This window comes from Eptatretus burgeri, chromosome 12 (assembly GCF_056783735.1).
Source record: "Eptatretus burgeri isolate ZD-2024b chromosome 12, Ebu_testis_v1, whole genome shotgun sequence".
NCBI classification, from domain to species: domain Eukaryota; kingdom Metazoa; phylum Chordata; class Myxini; order Myxiniformes; family Myxinidae; genus Eptatretus; species Eptatretus burgeri.
In genome coordinates this window covers 99,217,095-99,242,191 of record NC_140972.1, presented here as the reverse complement: position 1 = coordinate 99,242,191, position 25,097 = coordinate 99,217,095, and the positions used below count along the sequence as shown (strand labels likewise).

At 41.9% G+C, this 25,097-nt stretch overlaps 2 protein-coding genes across 2 annotated transcripts; one reads left to right on the top strand and one right to left on the bottom strand.

Annotated features, from left to right (window-relative positions):
* Window positions 1–4,537: 4,537 nt before the first annotated feature.
* Window positions 4,538–6,495, bottom strand: LOC147016228 (uncharacterized). Its single transcript, XM_085849151.1, has 3 exons — window positions 5,689–6,495; window positions 5,427–5,591; window positions 4,538–5,068 (listed from the first exon to the last, which is right to left on the bottom strand). Exons 1-3 carry the CDS (start codon window positions 5,779–5,781, stop codon window positions 4,538–4,540), a joined length of 789 nt encoding a protein of 262 aa, XP_085705277.1. The 5' UTR covers window positions 5,782–6,495.
* Window positions 6,496–17,224: 10,729 nt separating this feature from the next.
* On the top strand, window positions 17,225–19,561 carry LOC147016227 (uncharacterized). Its single transcript, XM_085849066.1, has 2 exons — window positions 17,225–18,304; window positions 18,531–19,561. Exons 1-2 carry the CDS (start codon window positions 17,563–17,565, stop codon window positions 19,085–19,087), a joined length of 1,299 nt encoding a protein of 432 aa, XP_085705192.1. The 5' UTR covers window positions 17,225–17,562; the 3' UTR covers window positions 19,088–19,561.
* Window positions 19,562–25,097: the final 5,536 nt, after the last annotated feature.

The following is a 25,097-nucleotide window of genomic DNA, read 5'->3' as shown; positions in this document are numbered from 1 at the left end:
ATTCAGAGAAAAGGAGCAGTAAGAATTGATGTTTTGCTCACAAGAGAACAGGTTAAAATCTTGAATGACACTGACTCACTTAAAATTAAAATGACAAAACCAATGTTGAAAAAATATTCAATAAGAGAGACGAGTGGAGGATTTCTCCCATTTCTAATTCCTTTATTTGCTGGTTTAAGTGCGGTTGGAGCATTGACGGGTGGTATTTCAACAGCGGTCAAAACTGCCAACGAAAGGAAGGCTCAACTCCAGGCTCAAAAGAATTGGAAAGACATAACAAAGAGTTGGAGAAACAAATTAGTGGAAGTGGTGTAATTGTAGATTTTGCTGAAAAACTTGAAGGTCTGCCTGATAAAGCGAGATTGTTAGTTGGAGATATGCTTTCTTCTATAGCACAAGCAGGTGTAAAATTAACGAAAAGAGGTAATGGATTATATCTTTCTAATAAATAAATGAGCATTGATGAGTGGTTGAAAGAATTTGGAAAGAATACAACATCAAATTTACAACTTGCCAAATATTGTAAGAAATTAAAAATTCATAATGTGGTTATTTGTATGAGAGATGAATTAACAAATGTGTCGAAACATACAAAGAATATTATTATGAACTTAGAAGATAATGATGGGAACGGTTCTCATTGGGTTTGTATTTTTAATAGTCAAGACAAATATTATTTTGATAGTTTTGGTCTTCCACCACCTGTTGAAGTCATAAAATTCTTACAGAATGGTGTTTATCAAACATTTCAAGTCCAAGAATTAAATTCCAAGTGTTGTGGTCAATTATGTCTATATGTGTTATTTCAACTCAACAAAAATAAAAAATTTTATGATATTATTTTTAATCTAATATAAATGACTTATGTTGGTAAAGATGGTTCTATCTTTGGTGTATCTCAAGAACTGGATATTGATTTATCAAATTATTACACAAAGGCACAGGCTGAACGACATAAATATAATATAAACAAAAATATTAACATGAAAAATGTTTATAAATTAAAAAATTATCCAAGCCCGACTGACGCGAATGACTTGGTGAGATTAAGCGATTTATCACAATATATATACTTAAATAAAACGGCTGTGTATTCTAAAGATACAGAAGTGTTGATATTATCTCCAGGTCATACAGAATTCACAGTTCGAATTAAAATAAATTTTTATAAAGAAGGGCGTATCGTTTGTATGAGAATAGAACAATGGGGGTATGATATGAATGATTTAGGGTATAATTGGTCATTTAAAATTAACCTCGAAGACCTGGAACAATTAAATCAGTCTCGTAAGGAAGAATATTATCCACTTGGTATCGAGAATGAGTTTTGTGGAGCCACGATTAGTAAACAACAAATAAAAGAATTTAATAAGGGTAAATATAATAATGGTTTTGCCCTTGTTTATCTCATGAAAACAGAAAAAACAGGATTATATATAATAAGTAAGGAAATACAAAATGATTTAACAATGGGAAGATGGGGAGGTGTTTCGTGCCATAATATTATTCTAACATATATTTCTAATACATAAATGACAGCAAGAAGGCTTCAAGAAAATTATCATTTCTGTGTTCAAGCATACCTTCAAGAAAAGGGTATTCGGTATTTTAATAAATATGTTCTACAACATAAGAATGAGGTATTTTCAATAAAAGATTGGCATTATGCTGATGTTGATAAACCAACAACTTTAGATTTAATTAGAATGTTAAATAATGAAAAAATTATAAGGTTAAGAAAAGGTAAGGCTCTTTTAGAAATTCAAAAGAAATTTTATTGGTATCCTGTTGTAAAAAAATTATTTTGGATACAGGAATAACAAGAAATCCTGATGAATATATGTATAATATTCTATGGGGTGTAAACGATTCAAGTATAGTAAGGGATGAGGAAGGAGTTGAAGAAGAGAGGGAAGAGGAGGAAAAGGAGAAGGAGGAGAGAGAGAAGGAGGAAAGAGAGAATAGAGAGAGGGAGGAAAGAGAGAAGAGAGAGAGGGAGAAGAAAGAGAAGGAGGAAAAGGAGAAGAGAGAGAAGGAGGAAAGAGAGAAGAGAGAGAAGGAGGAAAAGGAGAAGAGAGAGAGGGAGGAAAGAGAGAGAATGAATAAATATCAAAATATGGAAACCAGTGAGATTCAAAAAAGAATAGAGGTATTACAGAAAATAACTCAACCCACCGAGGAGGAAAACAAAGAATTGACAAGTCTATTTGCAATACTTTCGACAAGACTATTAGCATCGACAAGATATAGATTTTAATTCAAGTTTTTTCTTAAATAAATGGAGGAGAGAGTGAAGGCATTTCTAAGGATTCTTTATGTTTTAAAAATTAAGATTCAAATGTGCATGTTGGAAACTAAAAAGGTTTTTGCACTCTGCAGAAATTTTTCTCATAAATAAATGAGTTATTGTCTCAAATGTAAAAGAAAACTAATACTAAAAATATTTCATATATTAAAAGTAAAAATAACAGGGTTATACAAAAAGGTATATGTTCGGTGTGTGGTTCAAAAAAAAATCAATTTATCTCCAAACACAAACTCGGAGGAGATATACAAAAGTTTTTATCAGGAAGTAAATTTACAACTACTGGAATACCAGGGGAATTACATCTTCCAGGTTATTCTTTCTGTGGTCCAGGCACAAACTTAGATAAAAGATTAGATGAGGCAGACAATCCTAAATCCTGGAGTAAACCAATCAATAGAGTTGATGAAGTGTGCATGAGACACGATATTGATTATGGGAATACCACAACGTTGGAAGAAAAGCATGAAGCCGATAGAGAAATGTTATATAATTTGTCTCTGATACAAAATCCAACCTTGAGAGAAAAAGTTGATAGGTTCATCGTGAAGAAGATGATTAGTGCTAAATTGAAACTTGGACTTGGAAATTCAAAAAACTTATAGGCTCTAATGATGCCATTAAGACTGAAGAGCAATTAGCTGATGAATTACATAAACCAATATTCACAAAGTTTCAGAGAAGGAAAGTTTATTCCAAGGAAGTTGATTATATCTGGTCTGCTGATTTGATTGAACTCAATAATGATAAGGGGTACAAGTATGCTTTAACCGTTATTGATTTGAGGAGTAGATATGCGTGGGTTGTCCCTTTAAAAAACAAAACAGGTAATACTCTTATGTTAGCTTTTCAACAGATATTTAATAAAAGTAAGAGAAAACCTAAGAAATTGTGGACTGATGAGGGTAGAGAGTTTTATAACAAGACATTTATGAATTTTCTAAAAAATAACAGTATTACATTATACAGTACCTTTAATGAAGGGAAGGCAGTTGTTGTTGAACGTTTTAATCGTACCTTAAAAGAGAGACTATATAAAAAATTCACACAACTCGGTTCACAACAATGGTCATCTTTTATTCAGGATATTGTGGATAAGTATAATGACACGATTCACACATCAACGAATATGAAGCCATCAGAAACATTTACAAAATTAAAATATGAAAAAGAGATTAATGTCAGAAAACCTAAGTTCAAAGTTGGTGATATCGTAAGAATATATAGGTGGAAATCTCATTTTGAAAAGGGTTTTACTGAACGATGGACGAAAGAACTTTTTAAAATTGTTGATGTAATAGATACAGTTCCTTGGACTTATAAAATATATGATTTGGAAGGGGAAGAGATTTTAGGTTCATTTTATTCACAGGAATTACAAAAGACAAAACTAAGCAGATAATACACCTTTGTGGACACTCGAGGGCCAAGTCCGAGGTGTATAACAGTATATAATGTGTGTCAAGGGGGACGTTCTTAGATCTGTGAACCCCCAAACACAGAATCCTCAACTGAATAGTCAAGGCTTAACTTTTGTTTGTGTGTGTGTGCAATGGGAGCAATAGGTTGGCGCTTCACTCCCTCCTACTATACACCGTTGTGGACACTCGAGGGCCAAGTCCGAGGTGTATAACAGTATATAATGTGTGTCAAGGGGGACGTTCTTAGATCTGTGAACCCCAAACACAGAATCCTCAACTGAATAGTCAAGGCTTAACTTTGTTTGTTGGTGTGTATGTGTGTGTGTCCCAACCCTCACATTCAAAATCTCAACCCCAACCCTCACATTCAAAATCTCAACCCCAACTCAATCCTCACCCAACACAGTCTTTTTCAAAATGAGATTTCCACCTATATATATATATATTTTACGTTTTTTTTTTTTTTTCTTCCAATTCTGTCTTTTAAGGCTTTCAGGTTTGATGACATAGAAAGAGGGAGTAAGAACTTTCTTGATAGGTTTAGATCCCAAAGAGTGATAGCAACTCCAAAAGTCTCCAAAATATAAATAAATAAAATAATAATAATAATAAATAAATAAATAAATAAATAAAAGCCCCCAAAAAAGTTTCAAGTGTCCAACATAAACCCAACTTTCCAAGTCTTCAAGGTATAACCACATTCCCGTTGAGTTTCCAAGATATGTATCACATTGTGAGTTATCAATCCAGAACCCACATTTCAAGTATTCAAAGTAAAACCAACTTACAAAGTCTCTTAAGGATAACTCATTTACTGATTTTTCAAAATTTGTGAGTCTCCAAGGTAGGACCCATATTTAGAACCATCTTGGCAGAACCCTTTTCCTGAGTCTCCAAGGTAGTTATTTAAACCATCAAGGCAGAACTCATTTACTGATTTTTTCAAAATTTGTGAGTCTCCAAGGTAGACCCCATATTTAGAACCATCTTGGCAGAACCCTTTTCCTGAGTCTCCAAGGTAGTTATTTAAACCATCAAGGCAGAACTCATTTACTGATTTTTCCAAAATTTGTGAGTCTCCAAGGTAAAACTTGTATTCTGGCTCATCAACGTATAACTTGTTCAGTGGGTATTGTCTTGATAACTCACAATGAGTACTATTGCTGTAAAACTCTTTTTCAGGATTTTGCTGGTCTCCAAGGTATAACTCTTTGGTTGGGTCATCAAGGACGAACTCGTTCTGTGGGTCTTGGTCGCTCATAAGGTCTTCAACCAAGCCAACAATTTCGCCCCAAGTTGTAGCAAAAGCAGTATTTTCATTTCGTATTTCAGACACAATTTCCTGTGAGAGAAAATAATAATGTATTAATTAAGTTATTTAATTATTAAATGCGTATGCTTCAATCAAAGTTTGAAAATAGGAAAATAAAAAATCTTACCTCAATGGATAAGAGGTTTGAATCCAGTTCATCAACTTGAAGGTTTAGTTCCATAGAAGACAGAGAGTTCCAAGGAACACTAAAGTCATCCCACTCAAGGTCTTCAACCAAGCCAACAATTTCCCCCAAGTTGTAGCAAAAGCAGTATTTTCAGATACAATTTCCTGTGAGAGAAAATAATAATGTATTAATTAAGTTATTTAATTATTAAATGAGTATGCTTCAATCAAAGTTTGAAAATAGGAAAATAAAAAATCTTACCTCAATAGATAAGAGGTTTGAATCCAGTTCATCAACTTGAAGGTTTAGTTCCATAGAAGACAGAGAGTTCCAAGGAACACTAAAGTCATCCCACTCAAGGTCTTCAACCAAGCCAACAATTTCCCCCCAAGTTGTAGCAAAAGCAGTATTTTCAGATACAATTTCCTGTGAGAGAAAATAATGATGTATTAATTAAGTTATTTAATTATTAAATGAGTATGCTTCAATCAAAGTTTGAAAATAGGAAAATAAAAAATCTTACCTCAATAGATAAGAGGTTTGAATCCAGTTCATCAACTTGAAGGTTTAGTTCCATAGAAGACAGAGAGTTTGAGACAAGCACACAGAACACCATTGCCAGCAAGAACAAATGTTTAAAATGGAGCCTGGGTTTGAAGCTTTTATAGAGAAAGACTGGTGGGTGTGGTTTCCTTTGGAAATTCCCTGGGCAAGCCTAGGCAAGCCTTCATTGGGAAATTTTTCAAAACCATAACATCCTGTAATTTTCTAGTGATTTCTTTGTGAGTCAGAGATGAACTGGAAATGATGTAAGAGTGGGCGGGGCTTAGCAAAAGTAGGCGGAGCTTAGGAAAAGTGGGCGTGGCTTAGAAAAAATACCTTATGAAAAGTGGGCGGAGCTTAGCAAAAGTGGGCGGGGCTTAGGAAAAGTGGGCGTGGCTTAGAAAAATACCTCATGAAAAGTGGGCGGAGCTTCGCAAAAGTGGGCGGGGCTTAGGAAAAGTGGGCGTGGCTTAGAAAAAATACCTTATGAAAAGTGGGCGGAGCTTAGCAAAAGTGGGCGGGGCTTAAAGAAAAGTGGGCGGGGCTTAACAAAAAATAACCTGTGGCTCAGGAGGTGGTCAAACAAGAGCATTAAGAGAAGTTTATCATTTCGTAATGACACAAATGGGGTATCTTAAAAAATATAAAGATTCAAATGTTTTGTTTGTCAATATTTTAGATGGGGATTATTGTGCAAAGAAAATTAAACTATTGAAGGAATTTGAGAATGAACAAATCTTTATAGGTTCAATGAGTGAGCTGTTCAACCCCCAGGTGTTCAATTCAATGAGGTTCAACCTCCAGGTTAAAAGGGGAGACAAATAAATATACCTTGGGATAAAAAGGGGATTTATTTTTAGGGAAAAAAAATATAAATCGCTGAAAATCCCCCATTCATTTACATGGGGAAAAGTGAGCCAGAATCAGTATTCTTACCCTACTTAGGTGTGTGTATGTAGGTGTGTGTGTGTATGTGTATGTAGGTGTGTAAGTGTATATGTATGTAAGTGTGTTCATATGTGTGTGTCTGTATATGTGTGTGTGTGTGTGTGTGTATATGTGTGGATGTTGGTGTGTGTATGTATGTATATGTATGTAGGTGTGTGTATGTATGTAACTGTGTTTGTGTGTGTGTTAGTGTGAGTGTTTATGTGTGTGTGTGTGTGTGTGTGTGTGTAAGTGTGTTTGTATGTGGGTATGTGTATGTGTGTGTTATGTGTGTGTGTGTGTGTGTGGGTATGTGTATGTGCAAGTGTGTTTGTATGTGGGTGTGTGTATGTATGTGTGTGTGTGTGTATGTATGTGTGTATGTATGTGTGTATGTATGTGTGTGTGCAGGTATATGTGTGTGTATGTATGTGGGTATGTGTATGTGTGTGTATGTATGTGGGTATGTGTAGATGTGTGTATGTATGTGTGTGTATGTATGTGTGCGTGTATGCAAGTGCGTGTGTATGTATGTGTGCAGGTATATGTTTATGTAGGTGTGTGCATGTGTGTGTGTGTGTAGGTGTGTGTGTGTGTAGGTGTGTGTATGTGGGTATGTGTGGGTATGTGTTATGTATGTATGTGTGCAGGTGTATGTGTGTATGTAGGTGTGTGCATGTGTGTGTGTATGTATGTGTGCAGGTATATGTGTGTATGTATGTGGGTATGTATATGTTTATGTAGGTGTGTGCATGTGTGTGTGTGTATATGTGTGTATGTAGGTGTGTGCGTGTGTAGGTGTGCGTGTGTGTGTAGGTGTGTGTGTGTAGGTGTGTGTGTAGGTGTGTGTATGTGGGTATGTGTGGGTATGTGTGGGTATGTGTGTGTATGTATGTGTGCAGGTGTATGTGTGTGTATGTATATGTATATGTTTATGTAGGTGTGTGCATGTGTGTGTGTGTGTGTGTATATATATATATATATATATATATATATATATATATGTGTGTTTGTATGTAAGTGTATGTTGTTGCATGTCGACCTCAGGGTGCCAGCAGCAGGTGCACCGGTAACCCGGAGTCCGTCACGGCAAAAAATAAATAAAGACACTGATGTGCCCTTTGTGTAGTTTTCGGGGTGAAATGAACACACGGCAGGAGACAGAGGGTGACGTTATAATAAGTATCCATTAATCTCTAATGTCTATCGTAACCACAACAATGCTGATTAAATGTAACAATTCATGACTTCCCTCCAAGAATCCCCAAGTTAAACGAGTAAGAACCCAACACACTGCAATGCAGCGAAACGTTCATTTTCACGACTCTCAACGCGACACAAGGTTCACTCAAGCTGTTGGCACAATAAATCCCAGCGGGTTATAATCGAGTGAAGGATCGGCGGCGAGTCCTGTATTCAAGGACCAAAGTCCAGGTGGTGCACACAAACGTTGAAACCAACACAGGCAGTCAGTCCATCACGTTCAACCAGTCCTCACAAGGTGAACCACCAAAGCATAGAGGAGAACCGAAGTCAGCGAGAAAAGCTGCACCAAATACAAGGAAGGAAGAACCTCGAAGCTGAAAAGGATGGGGAGGATGGACAGGTGAGGTTGGAGGGACAAATAAGCTCTGAGGACACGCACCAATCAACACGTCGAGTGCCTCTCAAAATGGTGTGAAAAATCACCCAGAATGGCACCAAGGAGGAAATATAAGGAGCTGCATTGAAATCGTCACCAAGATAACAGGAATGCAAATGTCCGACAGGGAAGTTCCACAAAGAGTTGAGGGAATTCAGCTGAGATGAATACCTCCATGGGAATGCAGAAGAGAAGCTGAATATCCACCAACCAACACACAGCGGATTGAAGTGGACCCATCGTGGGAAGGCAAATACCTCAACCGGTTCGTATACAGAAGACCCAGATTCCTCCTTCACTGGGTATGTCAGTTTTAAAAGGATACTAGACGACTCGTGAACTCGTTGGGTTCCCGTTGAGACGGCGGTTGATGAAAAAAAAATCATTTCAAGACAAAAAAGAACATAGCTCTAGCGAACTATACCGCTGAGGTTGTTTGCATTGATCAAATTCTCCCGAAGAGTACTTGACTGAATCGGGAATTGATTTTTTAATAATTTTTTCGTTGCCCGATTTGAACGAAACTTGATACTGCACACCGCAGGAGAATGGTGAGTAAGGTGGCACTAAAATCTTTGCGCTATCGTGTACCGTTTTGGCTGTATTTCGGGAACATACATACATACATACAAGATGAGAGTTTTAGTAATGTATAGAAGATAGATAGATGCACCCCTTGAAACAGAGCATGGCAGCTCAAGAGAACATGCACCATGCCTTCCTCTCCTCCTCTTCCTTCTCTCCTCTTCCCTCCATTCTAAAACTGTTGTTGCCTTTTTCCTCATGTTGTTATTGTTGTTGTTGTGACTTAACAGGAAACCGAACAGCAAGTGCAACACTTTCCAAGCACAATTAAATGAATATACTAGTCTGTAACAATGTCTGCACAGTAGGCTATGTACCCTGTTGGTTGTAATCTCCATTTGTGGATTTCAGGAGGTGGGAGGAAGTTCTCCCAGAACTCAAAATGTCCACCTCCTATTTTTTGGTGAAGGATCGTGATTCATGAACCAAACTGTGAAGTTTCATTCTCATAGCCTCGTTCCAAGGGCTGTTTTCACAATCTTCACTGAACCTCTAACAGCCTCCATTTGTACCTCGTTTGTGGTGATATTCCCCGGAATGATTTTTAAGTACTCAGTGAGGGTTTTCTTTCTCATACCTGCAGCTCTGACTACCACTGGTATAATTTCAGCTTTCTTCAATTTCCACATTCTCTTGACCTCATTTTTCAGATCCTGGTATTTGGTGATTTTCCTGATTTCTTTTGCATTTCGTGCAATGCCATTGGGAACTGAAACCTCGATCAACAATGCCGACTTTTCCTTTTTGTGTTTGAGCTCCTTGTCCGGACACAATGCTTTGTTTGCATTGTCCACACTTGATGGGATCATCTTGTCACACGTGAGCATTACTTGTTCATTATCAAGGATCGGATCTGGTTTGTATTTCCATGATTGTTCTGGGGCCAGGATGTTTAAATGTTTACAGATATGCCAGTGGAATACTCTACATATGCTCTCATGTCTTTCTGTGTACAGCTGTTCCGTCTGTCATGAGTTTTTTTTACATCCCAAGATGACTAGCTGGTACTTTCTGTTTCTTCCCCACAAAACCAGCATTTGTCTGATTGGCTCAATCATGCTATTTTCTTAAAGGCATTCGTGTATTGTCCTTGGTTTTGGGCATTGATGATGACTCGTTCTCCATCCCAACTACTTTGACCTCTTCTTAGCCATTCCAATAAGCCTGGTGTTGGCTTAGTGGTTAGGGTGGTGGCTTGGGATCCTAAGGTCCTGAGTTCAAGCCCTGTTGGCTGCTGAATTAAAATACACCAGGAGGTTGACTCAGCCTGTCATTCTTCCGAGGTCGGCAAAATGAGCACCAGTGTACTGGTAAGGGGTACACTGCATCAGCAACATAGCTGTGTCCCAACCAATGATGCAACCGGGGGGGAAGAGAGAGAGAGAGAAAGAGAGAGCCATTCCAATGAACCTTCCTTGTCAATCCCTGTCCAGTCAAACTCCTTTCTAAATCTTCCTGCTCTTTTGTCATTCTCCCATTTGTCAGAGTATATCTGCTGATATTTATTTTTGTAATTTTACTCTTTTTTTATTTTTTAAATCATTGGGGCTGTGTTTCTTTGTTTCGTTATCCTGTGTGGTACCCATCATTTGCACCTGTTTTTGGAAGTTTCTTGCTGAATGGATTAAGGATCCCTTTTCTGGTGTGTTGTTTTCTTGCTCGTGTACAAATATCATCTGATAGTCTCTTGAGCTTTGCACATACTCCGTTAGTCTTACGCACAATGTTCTGTGCACCTGCTTGAGCTCCATCAAACCATCTCCTCCTCCTTCTCGTCTCAGTAAGTATAACCTTGGTATGCTGTTTTTTTTGATAGAATATCTTGTGAATAATTAAAAGTTCCTTGTTTTGGTGTCTAGATTGTTGATCTCCAATTGTGGGCAGTTTATAATTACACAGCTATATTGGAATACTGGCACTGCAAGTTGGTTTATAGTTTTGGCTTTGTTTCTTGGGGAAAGGGGTGACTTTAGAATTAGTCTTATTTCACGGAGGTACTCTCTTTGATGATTATTTCATGCATTATTTGTGTTGTACCGGGGGTCCATCTTCTATTCGGAGGTATTTGTAGGATGCTTCGTTTTATAGTCCCTATATTGTTGAACTTTGATCGATTGAGATGTTGTCTGTTCTTGTTTTTTTTTTTCCTGTACAAATGTACATGTGGCACATTTATCAAGACCAAACTCTATTCGGATGTCTTCCGAGTACTGCTCTACTCGTTTCAGTTGATTTGCCAAGTTTTTTTTTTATCATTTGGGGCGAAGAGTTTTAGATTATCCATGTGCAGAAGGTGAATCACTTTTCTTGTTTCTTTGGTCATTTTTCTGTTGCAGATCAGATTGTGTTCATGTCCTTGTTCATCGATGAGGTTATGCAGTGGGTCCAGAGCCAGACAAAACAAGAGGAGGGAAAGACCGTCACCTTGAAAGATACTACGTCGTATCTTTACTGTTGGGATTTCAATCTTTCTTTCCAAGTAAGGTAGTATCAGAGTTGTGTTCCAGAGTGTCTTTGCTTTCTCAGTCAATGTGACTATATGGGGGTCAATTTTCTATACTTGCATGATCCAATAATCCATGAATGTGGGACACTGTCAAAGGCGTTTTAGTAATCTATCCAGGCAGTGGATAAGTTGGTTTGTCGGAGCTTGCAGTTTTCGGGTATAGTTTTATTTAACAATCAATGGTATGTTTAACAATAAGTACGTTTAACCTGAGTTTAACATTAAAAACAAGAACAAGAGGAATCAGAGATTGTAGATCCTCACCAAGACTCGTTTTGTGTGGCATTTGTATAGTTTTATGCAGCATATTTTATGTGGTGCTTGTGTACTGGTGTATTACATCATTAATAAGAGAGATACTTAGAACTGCCACTTTATAACTGCTGGCAGTGATGGCGGGGTACCAAGATGTCCCACTTTGATTCAACCCCACTTTGAACGGACATTTGACACTGACCCATGATGTTTATTGCTATTCAATTGAATTCAGAATGGGATTAAAAGAAATTCAAATCCAAACAAATGGAAGACCAAATACTGTAGGTGCAGTACTGCATTTAATTGGAGTCATCAGAAGGAACCCAAACAAGCAAAAAGCAAAGATGAAGTCAACAGGAGGAGCCTGAATGCGATTCGGGTTTCAGCTGCTACTTCTCTACCCTTAAACTCATCCAGGTGCAGCCAAGTGAGCCTTATTCAAAAAAAAATCCAAAAGAACCCAGATTCAAACAATTAAATAATTCTGGCTGCCACCCCATAGGTCCGATCAGGTTGAATTTGAAACCTATATTCCCAATCATTACTCGATGATAATTTTGAAGTTTCACATTGATCAATGAAGCAGTTGAAGAGAAAGAATTTTAAAAATATTTTTGTTCAATCCAATATGGCTGCCAGACCATGTGACCTATCAATTATTAGTGAACATCCTGATATCTCCAAGGCTTGGGGAACATTTCTGTGAAGTTTCCCCTCCATCTGTTTAGCCGTTCTGGAGAAGATGATTGAGGGTTTTAGGGTAAATCCAATATGGCTGCCAAATCATGTGACCTATGATGCCATAGGTGGGAATGTTTAATTCCTCATAGATAGTCGGCCGTGGCTGTAAAGTTTCGCTTTGATCTGTTCAGCCATTTCAGAGAAGATATTTGAAGGCTTTTTTCTTTAAATAAAAAAATAATAAAAAGGCTGCTGAATCACGTGACCAACGACGTCATCATTTTTTTTTTCTGTTGACCAATTTATCCCAAGATGACCCTCAAAAATTTTCATACTGATTGGATGTAAAGTTCTACTTTTGCAATTATGACGTCATAAAAAAGGCACCTATGACATAAAAAAAATCGTACCTCTTCCCTTTGAGGAGTACTTGCCATATGTCAAGTTTCAACTTTTTCCATAGTGTGGTTTCAGAGATACAGAGGTCCAAAGTTTTTCCTTTTTTCCAAACTGGCTGCCACAGCACGTGACTTGTGACGTCATATGTTTCATTAAAACATTTCACACGAGAAGTCGCACCTACGGTGAAAAATTTGTGTCAACACACCAAGCAGTTGCAGAGAAAAAGCGTACTCAAGTTCTGTGCGGACAAACAAACAAACAATCAAACAAGAAGACGACGTCGTGCAGAGCAGACACTTGCAAAATCCATAAAACAAATTTGACCTTAAAAATAATTGGTGGTTGAATTCAATAACCAAATATACAACTCATTTTCAAATTTCAAGTGAATCGCGTGAAAATTGACAATTTTAGAAATGTGGCCTATGTTGCCCTTTTTGCCAATGTAGACCTCTAAAATAATTGTCTCATTGAATTAATTGACCTTAAATATAAATCCTCTTCAAATTTCAAGTCAATTGGATGAAAATTGAGGATTTTAGAAATACCACCATAGTTGTTGAACTTGGGACTATGCTGACCTTTTGGTCGATGTTGACCTCAAAAATAATTGGCTGGTTGAATTTGGTGACCTGAAATATAAATCCTCTTCAAATTTCAAGTGAATTGGATGAAAAATTGAGGAATTTAGAAACACCACCTTAATTGTTGGCCTTGGGCCTGTGTTGACCTTTTGGTCGATGTTGACCTCAAAAATAATTGGCTAGTTTAATTCAGTGCCCTGAAATATAAATCCTCTTCAAATTTCAAGTCAATCACATGAAAATTGAGGATTTTAGAAATCTCACCTAAGTTGTTGACCTTTTGACCTCAAAAACAATAGGCTTCTTCCTTATGACAAACTCTACCATGTGGTGAAGTTGCGTGAAGATTGGTTTAAAATTGTGAGCTGTAGGTGACAAACAGACAAACTGACAGAATAACAAAATTGACTGATCAATATACTTGAAAAATCTTCAATTTTGCAAGTAACAAGAAAAAGACGTCGTGCAGAGCATGATACGTGCAAAATCCATGACCCTCTCCAAAGGTTGCCATGGATACATCAAAATTGTCCATTTCATAAAGATTAAAATTGACAATCCTAATCAAAGCTCAGGTCAATCGGATGAAAATTGATTATTTTTCAAATTGAAATTGATTTTAGAAGTTTGATCTTGAGTTGACCTTTGAACTTTTGACCTCAAAAATAGTTGCTTTCCCAATTCAGTGATGTACTATGCAAATGCTGCCTAATTTTCAGTTTATCGGATGAAAATTGACGGTTTTTCAGATGAAATTTGATAATTTTAGAACTTTGACCTTGAGTTGACCTTTGACCTAAAATAGTTGTTTTTCCAATTCAGTGAAGGGTTATGCAAATCCTATTCAACTTTCAAGTTAATAGGATGTAAATTGATGATTTTTCAGTTGAAAATTGATGATTTTAGAAGTTTGAACTTGAGTTGACCTTTGACCTTTTGATCTCAAATATAGTTGGTTTCCAAATTCAGTAATGCACGATACAAGTGCTGTTTAATTTTCAAGTCAGAAGAAAAATGATCTCAGAAATTTGACCTCAAAATGACCTTTTACCTTTAGATCAACAGGCTTCTCAGGTGAGACTACCTCTATAACTTGGTGAAGTTTCATGAAGATCGGTTTAAAATTGTAACCTGTAGGCGATTTACAAACAGACAAACAGACGGAATAACAAGAAGACGACGTCGTCGTGCAGAGCACGATACTTGCAAAATCCATTAAACAAATTGACCTCAAAAATAATTGGTGCTTGAATTCAATGAACGAGATATGCAACTCCTGAAATTTTAAGTCAATCGGATGAAAATTGACAATTTTAGAAATCCGGCATATATTGACCTTTTGACCAATGTTGACCTCAAAAATAATTGTTGGTTGAATTCAGTGACCTGATTTGTAAATCCTCTTCAAATTTCAAGTCAATCGGATGAAAATTGAGGATTTCGGAAATTTGACAAATTTGCTGACTTTTGTCCGATGTTGACCTTTTGACCTCAAAAACAATAGGCTTCTTGCTTATGCCAAACTCCACCATGTGGTGAAGTTTCGTGAAGATAGGTTTAAAATTGTGACCTATAGGCGACAAACAGACGGAGAGACAAACAAACGGAATAACAAAATCGACTGACCAATATACTGGTAAAATCTTTGATTTTGCAAGTAACAAACAAAAAGACAGACAGGGGTGAAAACATAACCTCCTTCCACCTTCGTTGGCGGAGGTAAAAACTGATCCCTGCATCTTCAGACCAATCAACCTTCTCCCTATCATCAGTGAGGTTATGGAATCCATCATCACTTCTGATATTAAATCCTTCCTCTTCTCCAATGGCTTGATTTCTGATCATCAATTTGGATTCAGACCAGGTCACTCTACTCTGGACTTGCTGCTCCTGCTCTGTTAACAATGGATGGAGGTCCTTGTTGACCTTGTTGGAGGTCCTTGTCCTTGTTGACCTTGTTGGAGGTCCTTGTCCTTGTTGGATGGAGGTCCTTGTTGTTGATGTAGGTCCAAAATCGAATGCCAGACATGAGATCAGAGCCATCTCTCCATACATATTATGAGCTTTTGATATGGTCTGGCACTCTGCCCTGTTCACCAAACTCTCTTCTTATGGTAACCAAGGCCATCTCCACTCATGGTTCGCAGACTACCTCTCCTGTCGCAGCCAACGCGTGGCCCAAAATGGAATTCTCTCATCTCCTCTTCCTGTCCAGGCTGGAGTTCCTCAAGGCAATGTTCTGGGCCCTGTGCTTTTTCTCGTTTTCATGAATGATCTCTGCGACTCTGGAAAATCCTCTTGATCTCTTTGCTGATAACTTCACCCTCTGCTATAGCATCTGTCATACCTCAGACTGGCAAGTAGCAGCCTCTTCACTCTGTAGATTTGGGTAAAATCACAAGCTGGTCCAACACTCGGAACATGTCTTTCAATCCTGACAAATCTCACACACACGCACACACACACCATGTCTCTATGAAAGGACCATCTGGAAACCTCCTCCACAATCTACTGTCTCAACAATCCTCCTGAAGAAGTCCTTTCATTCAAGCTTTTGGGCCTCACCATCCGCCATGATCTTTCTTGGGAAAGCCACATCTCCATGCTGGCCTCCAAAGGCAGTTGCCGACTGGGCATCCAGTGTTGTAAAAAGTCCTTCCTTGGCACACTTGAGCTTCGAACCACTTACAAAGCTTTCATCCGTAGTCCGATGGAGCAATGGTCTCCCCTTTGGGATAGTGCTCCTGCCTCACACCTTTCTCTACTTCACGCTGTGGAAACCAAGGCTTTTGGGATCATTGGTATATCCCGCAATGAAGCTGAGTCTTTGGGTCTCTCACCGCAGGCAGGTGTCATTCTTTCTGTCTTCTGCCATCTTCTCTTGCCCCCCCCCTGCTATGTCTGTGATCTGTCCCCCCCCACCCACCCCCCATACTTCCACAGGGAATTCAAGGTACGCCAGCAATCCCCTTCTGGTGAAACTGCCAAAATCAAGAATCACTACTCACCTTCACTCTTTCATTCCTCTTTTTTCCTGCCTCTGTAAAAATCTCCCACACTCTCTTCAATCCCATTCCTCCTTCCAGGTCTTCAAAACAGCTGTTCACCACCATTTCATATATTCCCCCATCCAAAACCTTCGTCTTTTCTACCCTCGTTAATCCACCCCAAACCCACATCATTTAAATTCCGTTTTTTTTTTCCTGAAAGTCCCTGTCGTGTCCATCTTGTTTACCCCGCCCCATCCCTCTCCCTTCCACAGATCTAATATATCTGTTTCCGACTATTTTGTGCTTCCTTCTCCCACCCCTCTTGTCTCCTGGCTTGTTATATGTTATGTGTGTTAGCTATTATCAGAGCCTCGACATGGTATGCAAAAAAAATAAACAGATCTCACCATAAATATTTAATTGGGTTCAAGTCAAGACTTAGACTGGGCCACTCAAGAACATTTATTTTGTTCTTATTCAGCCACTCCAGTTTAGCTTTCGCTTTGTGCTTCAGATCATTGTCCTGCCTCAATGTGAATCTCCTAACCAGGTTCAGATTCACGGCAAACTCAAGCAGGTTTTCATCAAGGATTCTCCTGTACTTTGCACCGTCCATTGTACCTTCTCTCCTGACAAGCTTGCCATTCCCTGCTTATGAAAATCAGCCCCATAACATGATGCTGCCACCCACCATTCTTGGTAGTTGGGATGGTGTTGATTTGGTGATGTACAGTGTTCGGCTCGTGCCAGACGTAATGCTTTGAATTTAGACCACAAAGTTCAATACCAAGGTAAACAGCAACAAATAAGGCGAATAACCTTGCGTTTAAGCTATCAACCTGTCATGTTTCAGAGGAAAATTAAAACATCAGCATTCAAAACCAACCATCATTCCAGGTGTTAGAAATGGTTAAAATATAAAAGGCAGGAAATGGCAGACGAACATCCAAAAAGTAATAAATGATGTTTTGGAAAGATGTGGGTTCTTGGAGGTCCGAGCATCGTGGACACATTCCTATCTAATGTAAAGGTTCTTCAGATTACCTGTCACAAGTTTAATGTGCGAGAGGAAGTTTGCCACAAGGTGCGGTTTGCTAAAAACAGGAGGAGGAGTCAAATAATCCGTAAGTATCACGCTGGTTATAGGTCACGTTCTGTCTTATGCCTGAGGCTGGGACTAACACTATTTATACAACGGTGCCTCATCTTGCCACAGCACTTGTGTCCAACTGTTGCTTGCTTACGGTGATCTACCCACAGGCAGTCATTCGTTATCAGCATGGCTCTTTTTTACAACACCTTCCCTTTGTATGCACCTGGCATTGCACCTCCGGTCAGAATGCCCGATGGTCCTCAGGGGTTTTGGGACTCTCCTCTGGCCAATCCGTGCTCCTGGGCACTGCAAACAGATGCTACGAGCTCGGAAAATCTCTCTGCGTCTGATGTTTACCAGCAAGACTCCTCAACTTTCTTGCCAACACTGTTGGAAAGTTCTCCTGCCTCTCAGCTCTCTGGTCAAGCCAAGCTTTTTCAGCCGTTCCCTGGGACATCGAGCCAGCAATTCTTCCGACAGCCCAATGGTCCAGCAGCCATCAACAACGAACCGTCTCGGTGCGTTTCAGGGGAGGTGAGAAGTCCGGGGATCGGTTTCCATTGCGGTGATGATAACGGCAGCATGACTGCGAGCATGACCTTTAATCCAACACCATCACAAGCTGGGATAGAGGGGCAATGGTACGAGTCCACGGGTCTAGGAGCCGCTCAGGAAACCTGGTGTCCCGGATTCAGCGAACAAGAGCTAATTAAACTCATCCGACCGCCCTACTCGTACTCGGCTCTTATTGCCATGGCCATCCAGAGCATCCCAGAGCGAAAGCTCACTTTGAATCAGATCTATCAGTACGTCATGGATAATTTCCCTTACTACCAGCAAAGCAAGGCCGGGTGGCAGAACTCCATCAGGCACAACCTTTCACTCAATGACTGCTTCAGGAAGGTGCCCAGGGAGGATGATGATCCAGGTCAGTGAGAACATCCAGGGGATCAAAATGTATCTTCAACATACAATAAATGTTTTGTTCTGATTTTACATTTTGAGACATTTTGTTTTTCCAAGTTAACTTACCTTTTGTTCTTCCCTTTGTGTTCCTGTACTACGAGAGTTTTTAACAAAAAAATCTGGATAAAATAAATTATGTTGACCGAATAACTTTTGCTAACCATCATGGATGCTGTTCTACTTGGCAGGCAAAGGAAACTATTGGACGCTGGACCCCAACTGCGAAAAGATGTTTGACAACGGGACATTCCGTCGCAGGAAGAAGCGCAGAGGGACGAACCCGACGGCTGCACCACAGGGCACGACACTCTGGACCCAGGCCTGCAGGGAAGCGCGCCCATCCACCTGCCGAACACCGGCCACAGGGCATAGCGGTGGGCAGCCTCCCACGGCAACAAGCGCAGCGTGGTTCCAGGCGGTCGACCCTTTGCCTCCGCCGAACCTCATTGAATCTTGTTTTGCACCTCGGGCCAAGGTGGAGACCCCGAGCAGGCCTCTCGCTTTTTCCGCCATGCAGGCGGGCATGGAGCACACTGCGAGCCAACAGTTCACACAGATCGCCGGCGTCGTGTCGTCGCACGTCGTCCCTCCTTTCGAGCATGACACGACGGATGCATTGTGCGAAGCTTCCCCAAGGAAACACCGGGGCGAGCACATGGTACGAGGACAGGTCCAACACGTCCACCCGGATGGTGACATGGGCGGCCTTTTCTGCATGCCTGCAGAGAGAAACCTGTGGCGTTAGATCATTCCTTCCATATATGCCTGGAACCGGACAGCCGTGTAAACCATTTACTAAATACATGTACATAGCATCAAAACGCCGTATATCTCTCAATCCAAACCTCAGCATGTCATTGCGTTGTTATTATAATTGTAGATTCTCCCTACAAGTTTTCATTTTGTATTTTCAAGTGTATTCCATTATATTATATCTCTTTTATACAATAAAATAACATATCCTTCATATTGAAAAATGTTCATCATTGGGGAATTTTTTACATGACAAGAAACAATTTGGGGATGGAGGTGGGGGGAGATTTGTTGGGTGGAGGAGTGGTGGGTTGAGTTGGGAGGAGAGGTGGGTTGAGTTGGGAGGAGAGGTGCGTTGAGTTGGAAGGAGAGGTGGGTTGAGTTGGGGGGAGGAGAGGTGGGTTGAGTTGGGGGAGGAGAGGTGGGTTGAGTTGGGAGGAGGAGAGGTGGGTTGAGTTGGGAGGAGGAGAGGTGGGTTGAGTTGGGAGAATGAGTGATGGGTTGAGTTAGGGGAGAAGAGATGGGTTGAGTAGGGAGGAGGAGAGGTGGGTTGAGTTGGGAGGAGGAGAGGTGAGTTGAGTTGGGAGGAGAGGTGCGTTCAGTTGGAAGGAGAGGTGGGTTGAGTTGGGAGCAGGAGAGGTGGGTTGAGTTGGGAGGAGGAGAGGTGGGTTGAGCTGGGAGGAGGAGAGGCGCGTTGAGTTGGGAGGAGGAGAGGTGGGTTGAGTTGGGAGGAGGAGAGGTGAGTTGAGTTGGGAGGAGAGGTGCGTTGAGTTGGAAGGAGAGGTGGGTTGAGTTGGGAGGAGGGCAGGTGGGTTGAGTTGGGGGGAGAAGAGATGGGTTGAGTAGGGAGGAGGAGGGGTGGGTTGAGTTGGGAGGAGGAGAGGTGGGTTGAGTTGGGAGGAGGAGAGGTGGGTTGAGTTGGGGGGAGAAGAGGTGGGTTGAGTTGGGAGGAGGAGAGGTGGGTTGAGTTGGGGGGAGAAGAGATGGGTTGAGTAGGCAGGAGGAGACGCGGGTTGAGTTGGGAGAAGAGATGGGTTGAGTTCGGAGGAGGAGAGGCGGGTTGAGTTGTGAGGAGGGGTAGGTTGAGTTGGGAGGAGGAGAGGTAGGTTGAGTTGGGAGGAGGAGGGGTGGGTTGAGTAGGGAGGAGGAGGGGTGGGTGGAGTTGGGAGGAGTAGAGGTGGGTTTAGTTGGGAGGAGGAAAGGTGGGTTGAGTTGGGAGGAGGAGAGGTGGTTGAGTTGGGAGGATGAGTGGTGGGTTGAGTTGGGAGAAGGAGGGTTAGGTTGAGTTGGGAGGAGTGGTGGGTTGAGTTGGGAGGTGGAGGGGTGGGTTGAGTTGGGACGATGAGTGGTGGGTTGAATTGGGAGGATGGGCGGTGGGTTGAGTTGGGAGGATGAGTGGTGGGTTGAGTTGCGAGGAGTCGGGGTCGTTTGAGTTGGGAGGATGAGTGGTGGGTTGAGTAGGGAGAATGAGTGGTGGGTTGAGTTGGGGGAGTAGGGGTGGGTTGAGTTGGGAGGAGGAGTTCTGGTTTGAGTTGGGAGGAGTTCTGGGTTGAGTTGGGAGGAGGAGTTTCTGGGTTGAGTTGGGAGAATGAGTGGTGGGTTGAGTTGGGGGGAGTAGGGGTGGGTTGAGTTGGGAGGAGGAGTTCTGGTTTGAGTTGGGAGGAGTTCTGGGTTGAGTTGGGAGGAGGAGTTCTGGGTTGAGTTGGGAGAATGAGTGGTGGGTTTAGTTGGGAGGAGGAGAGGTGGGTTGAGTTGGGAGGATGAGTGGTGGGTTGAGTTGGGAGGAGGAGGGGTGGGTTGAGTTTGGAGGAGGAGGGGTGGGTTGGGTTGGGAGGAGGAGGGGTGGGTTGGGTTGGGTTGGGAGGAGGAGGGGTGGGTTGGGTTGGGTTGGGAGGAGGAGGGGTGGGTTGGGTTGGGTTGGGAGGATGAGTGGTGGGTTGAGTTGGGAGGATGAGTGGTGGGTTGAGTTTGGAGGAGGAGGGGTGGGTTGAGTTGGAAGGAGGAGGGGTGGGTTGAGTTTGGAGGAGGAGGGGTGGGTTGGGTTGGGAGGAGGAGGGGTGGGTTGGGTTGGGTTGGGAGGATGAGTGGTGGGTTGAGTTGGGAGGAGGAGGGGTGGGTTGGGTTGGGTTGGGAGGATGAGTGGTGGGTTGAGTTGGGAGGAGGAGGGGTGGGTTGGGTTGGGAGGAGGAGGGTGGGTTGGGTTGGGTTTGGAGGATGAGTGGTGGGTTGAGTTGGGAGGATGAGTGGTGGGTTGAGTTGGGAGGAGGAGGGGTGGGTTGAGTCGGGAGGAGGGGGAGAGGTTGAGTAGAGGTGTGGAGTGGGGTGGGGAGGTCGTTGTCATAAAACAACGTATAAAGCACCTGTATAATAAAAGTAATTACCAATTCAAAGTCATCCCAGCAAATAGGATACAGAGTCAACACTCAATTTTGTGAATGACATCCACCAATTTTGCATTCTATTTATTAAGTACACAAAATGACGAACACTGTGACCCGACCTTCACCATTCACGGCACACCTGTTCATTCTTCCCCCTCCCTTTTGAGAAGAACAACGACAAGAACAAAAGGCAAGCAAACTTGGATAAAATGGCTTAAAATGGAAAATCAGAACAAAACACTTATTGTATGTTTAAATTCTATTTCGACGCCCTGGTCGCTCTCACCGACCTGGATCGTCCTCCCTGAAGCAGTCATTGAATGAAAGGTTGTGCCTGATGGAGTTCCACCACCCGGCCTTGCTCTGATGGTAGTGAGGGAAATTATCCACGACGTACTGATACATATGATTCAAAGTCAGATCTATTAAAAAATAAATAAAATAAATTAAAAAAACGGTTTCTTAAAATGTTTCAACTTCCTCTTTAACATGTGTGGTTCTCGATATTGTATTATAATGCACCACACTACTTCTACTTCATTATTAAAAGGTTATTTTTAATTGGACCTTTTCTTCATCCCTTGTCTGAAACGTCCCACTGTTACAACGTTTCTTTTCTCCATTATCTTCATTCTCCTTCATTGAATCCCTCGCGTAATGTCTTTAATCACATCTCTGATTCTTTAATCCCATTTTTTTTGTTAATCCCAGTTTGTAATGCATGTTCGTGTTCCATCATTCATCCTTTTTTCCAACTTCAGTGCCAATTCACCCCACCTCCTCACATCTACCTCCTCCTAACTCCTCACCTGTTATACACTCTCCTTACCCCTCCCATCTTGCTCCTCATCCTACCTCTGCTATTGGCACCTCTTCACTGTCTTCTGCTTCACTATCAGCTCTTCCTCTGTTGTGCCAAAGTGTGTAGTGTTCTAATATCTGTGGGCTCCATTCTAACCATACTCTCAATCAGTACACTCATCACCACAAACATGCTCCTTCCTTCCTCTCATCCCATCTCCACCTCCTCCCAACCCCTCAAATCGTGTACCTCCCCCTGCCTGCTCCCTTCTTCACCATACCTCTACCAAGTCTCATTCTTCCCCTCTCGCCAACTCTCCAATCGTCCTCCTGCACCTTGGCCGTACCTGCTCTCATCATCTCCCCTCCCTTTCAAAGCTTCACTCTCACTCCTCCCTCTCAAAGCAACCATCACACTCTTCCCCCTCCAAGCTTCCCTCTCATCTTTCTCAAAAACTCCCCTCTCACCCTTCTCCCTCCAATCTTCCCCCTCACCCCCCCTTCCCAAACTTGCCCCTCACATCCACAAAGGTGCTGCCTTCCCCCACCGTCTCTCTCTCTCTTCCACCTCATCACTCCACCTCCTCCAATCTTCAACTGCCCTCTGCCCCTCTCTTATTACTCCTCACTGCATCTCAACCCATCACCACCGAGCCTTTTCTCCTCCTCATCGGGCCCTCTCCCCTAGCTCTTCTACAATCCCCCCACACTCTTTCAACAACTCTCTTTACCTCCCCACTCCCCTCTTCCCCAGTCCTACCCTCCCCCTACCCTGCACCAAAAACCTCCTCCCCCCCTCTCCGTTAACATTGTGGACCTCAAACATCTGGGGCCTTCGATCAAGCCTCACAGATCTTTCCATACAGGTTGCCAGTGACAAACCAGACATAAAATAATCTGCTAAACAGAAACTTTCCTCCTTCAAGACATCTCTAATTCCCTTGTATCTCTCCCTGGTTACTCCCTCCTCCGGTACAACAGACCTGAGCCTTGTCGCGGTGGCAAAGTTGTTCTCTTCATCAAACACTCTATTCCTCACTCACCATACACTGCCCTCTCTCCCCCACAGCCCCAAGAATACATCTGGCTACGACTTTCCCTCCACTCCCACCTCATGATGTTTATATGTGTGTTGTACCATCCATCAAACAGTGATGACTCCATTTACATCTCGCTCTCTGAAAACATGGACCAACTTCTATCCTCTCATCCCAACTCTCTCTTACTCAAATGTGGTGACTTCAGTTGTCATCATGCCAGTTAGCTGGGTGTGGGTACCTACCTGACCTGCCATGGCTCTTTAGCAAAAGACTTCTCTGACTCGTTCAGACTGACACAATCTGTCAACTTCCCGACCCAGATCTCACTCAACGGTACTTCATCTCTTCTGGATCTGATTTTGACCAATTTTCCTTAAAATATCTGCTGTTCGTCTTCCGCTCCAATCGGTTCATCTGATCACATGCTTGTCAAAGTAGACATCTCTCTGCCTGTTATTAGAGAACCACCTCAACGGCGTCGAGTCTAGCATTTTAGTCAGGCCAACTGGCAGGGACTTCAAGTAGCCATCAAACTTCTAGACTGGTCTCCCATCTCTACTTCCTCCGGCATCAACTCTTCCTGGGAATTCTTTCAAAGAAATTTGCTCTCTCTCATGCACAGATTTATCCCATCTTTTCCTACATTGAAGCTTGTGGTGAGGCAGTTGTCCTGAAACAACTTGCCTTCGCCTCATGGAAGACTAATCCAACCTGAGGCAATATTAGTAACTTCCACAAAGCTCGGAACAAATGTGTGTGTGTGTGTGTGTGTGTGTGTGTGTGTGTGTGTGTGTGTATGTGTGTGTGTGTGTGTGTGTGTGTGTGTGTGTGTGTGTGTGTGTGTGTGTGTGTGTGTGTGTGTGTGTGTGCGCGTGTGTGTCTGCGTGCCCTCAGGACAGCCAGAAAACAACATCTTTCCAATCTCAAGTCTGAACTCTCAAACCTCTCTCCCTCCTCCAAATCCTGGTGGCGTCGAATCAAATCTGTTTCTGGTGTATGTTCCCCCTCCATCCCCTCCCTTACCTCAAATGGCCGCACTGCTGATACCACTCGTGAAAAGGCTGAATGCCTAAACTCGGTGTTTGCTTCTAAATCTTGTGTTCGAAACCCATCGCTTCTGTACCCACCTTACCCAGTCACACCTAACTGTCCCTGGAGTCTGTGTCCTTTTGTCCTGACAAGGTGGAGAGTTTGCTGTCAAACCTCGACTCAGATCCTGCAACCAGTCCAGACGGCATCAGCCCAAATGTCCGAAAAACCTGCTTCTCTGCTCTTGCTCACCCTCACTCTGTTCTATTCACCCTCTCATTTGCTCACGGTCATCTGCCATCTGCTTCAAAATCAGCAAACATTACTGCCCTGCATAAAAAATGTGCAAAAACAGATCTCTGAAACTACAGACCAATCAGCCTTCTCCCAATCATCAGCAAGGTTATGGAATCCATCATCGCTTCCGACATTAAATCCTTCCTCTTCTCCAATGGCTTGATTTCCGATCATCAATTTGGATTCAGACAAGGTCACTCGATGTTGGATATGCTGCTTCTGCTCTCCCCAACAATGGATGGAGATCCTAATGCCAGACATGAAATCAGAGACATCTCCCTAAACATATCACGTGCTTTCGATATGCTCTGGTACCCTGCCGTGCTCACCAAACTCTCTTCCTCTGGTATCCAAGGAGATCTTCACTCATGGATTGCAGACTTCCTCTCCTGTTGCAACCAACGTGTGGCCGTTAATGGAGTTCTCTCATCCCCTCTTCTTGCCCAGGCTGGAG

Coding starts and splice junctions, on each gene's coding strand:
- LOC147016228 (XM_085849151.1), bottom strand. CDS start 5,781: ATGGTGTTCTGTGTGCTTGTCTCAAACTCTCTGTCTTCTATGGAACTA. Junction 5,592..5,688: donor CAAACCTCTTATCTATTGAG/GTAAGATTTTTT, acceptor TTTCTCTCACAG/GAAATTGTATCTGAAAATAC. Junction 5,069..5,426: donor CAAACCTCTTATCTATTGAG/GTAAGATTTTTT, acceptor TTTCTCTCACAG/GAAATTGTGTCTGAAATACG.
- LOC147016227 (XM_085849066.1), top strand. CDS start 17,563: ATGGCTCTTTTTTACAACACCTTCCCTTTGTATGCACCTGGCATTGCA. Junction 18,305..18,530: donor CAGGGAGGATGATGATCCAG/GTCAGTGAGAAC, acceptor TCTACTTGGCAG/GCAAAGGAAACTATTGGACG.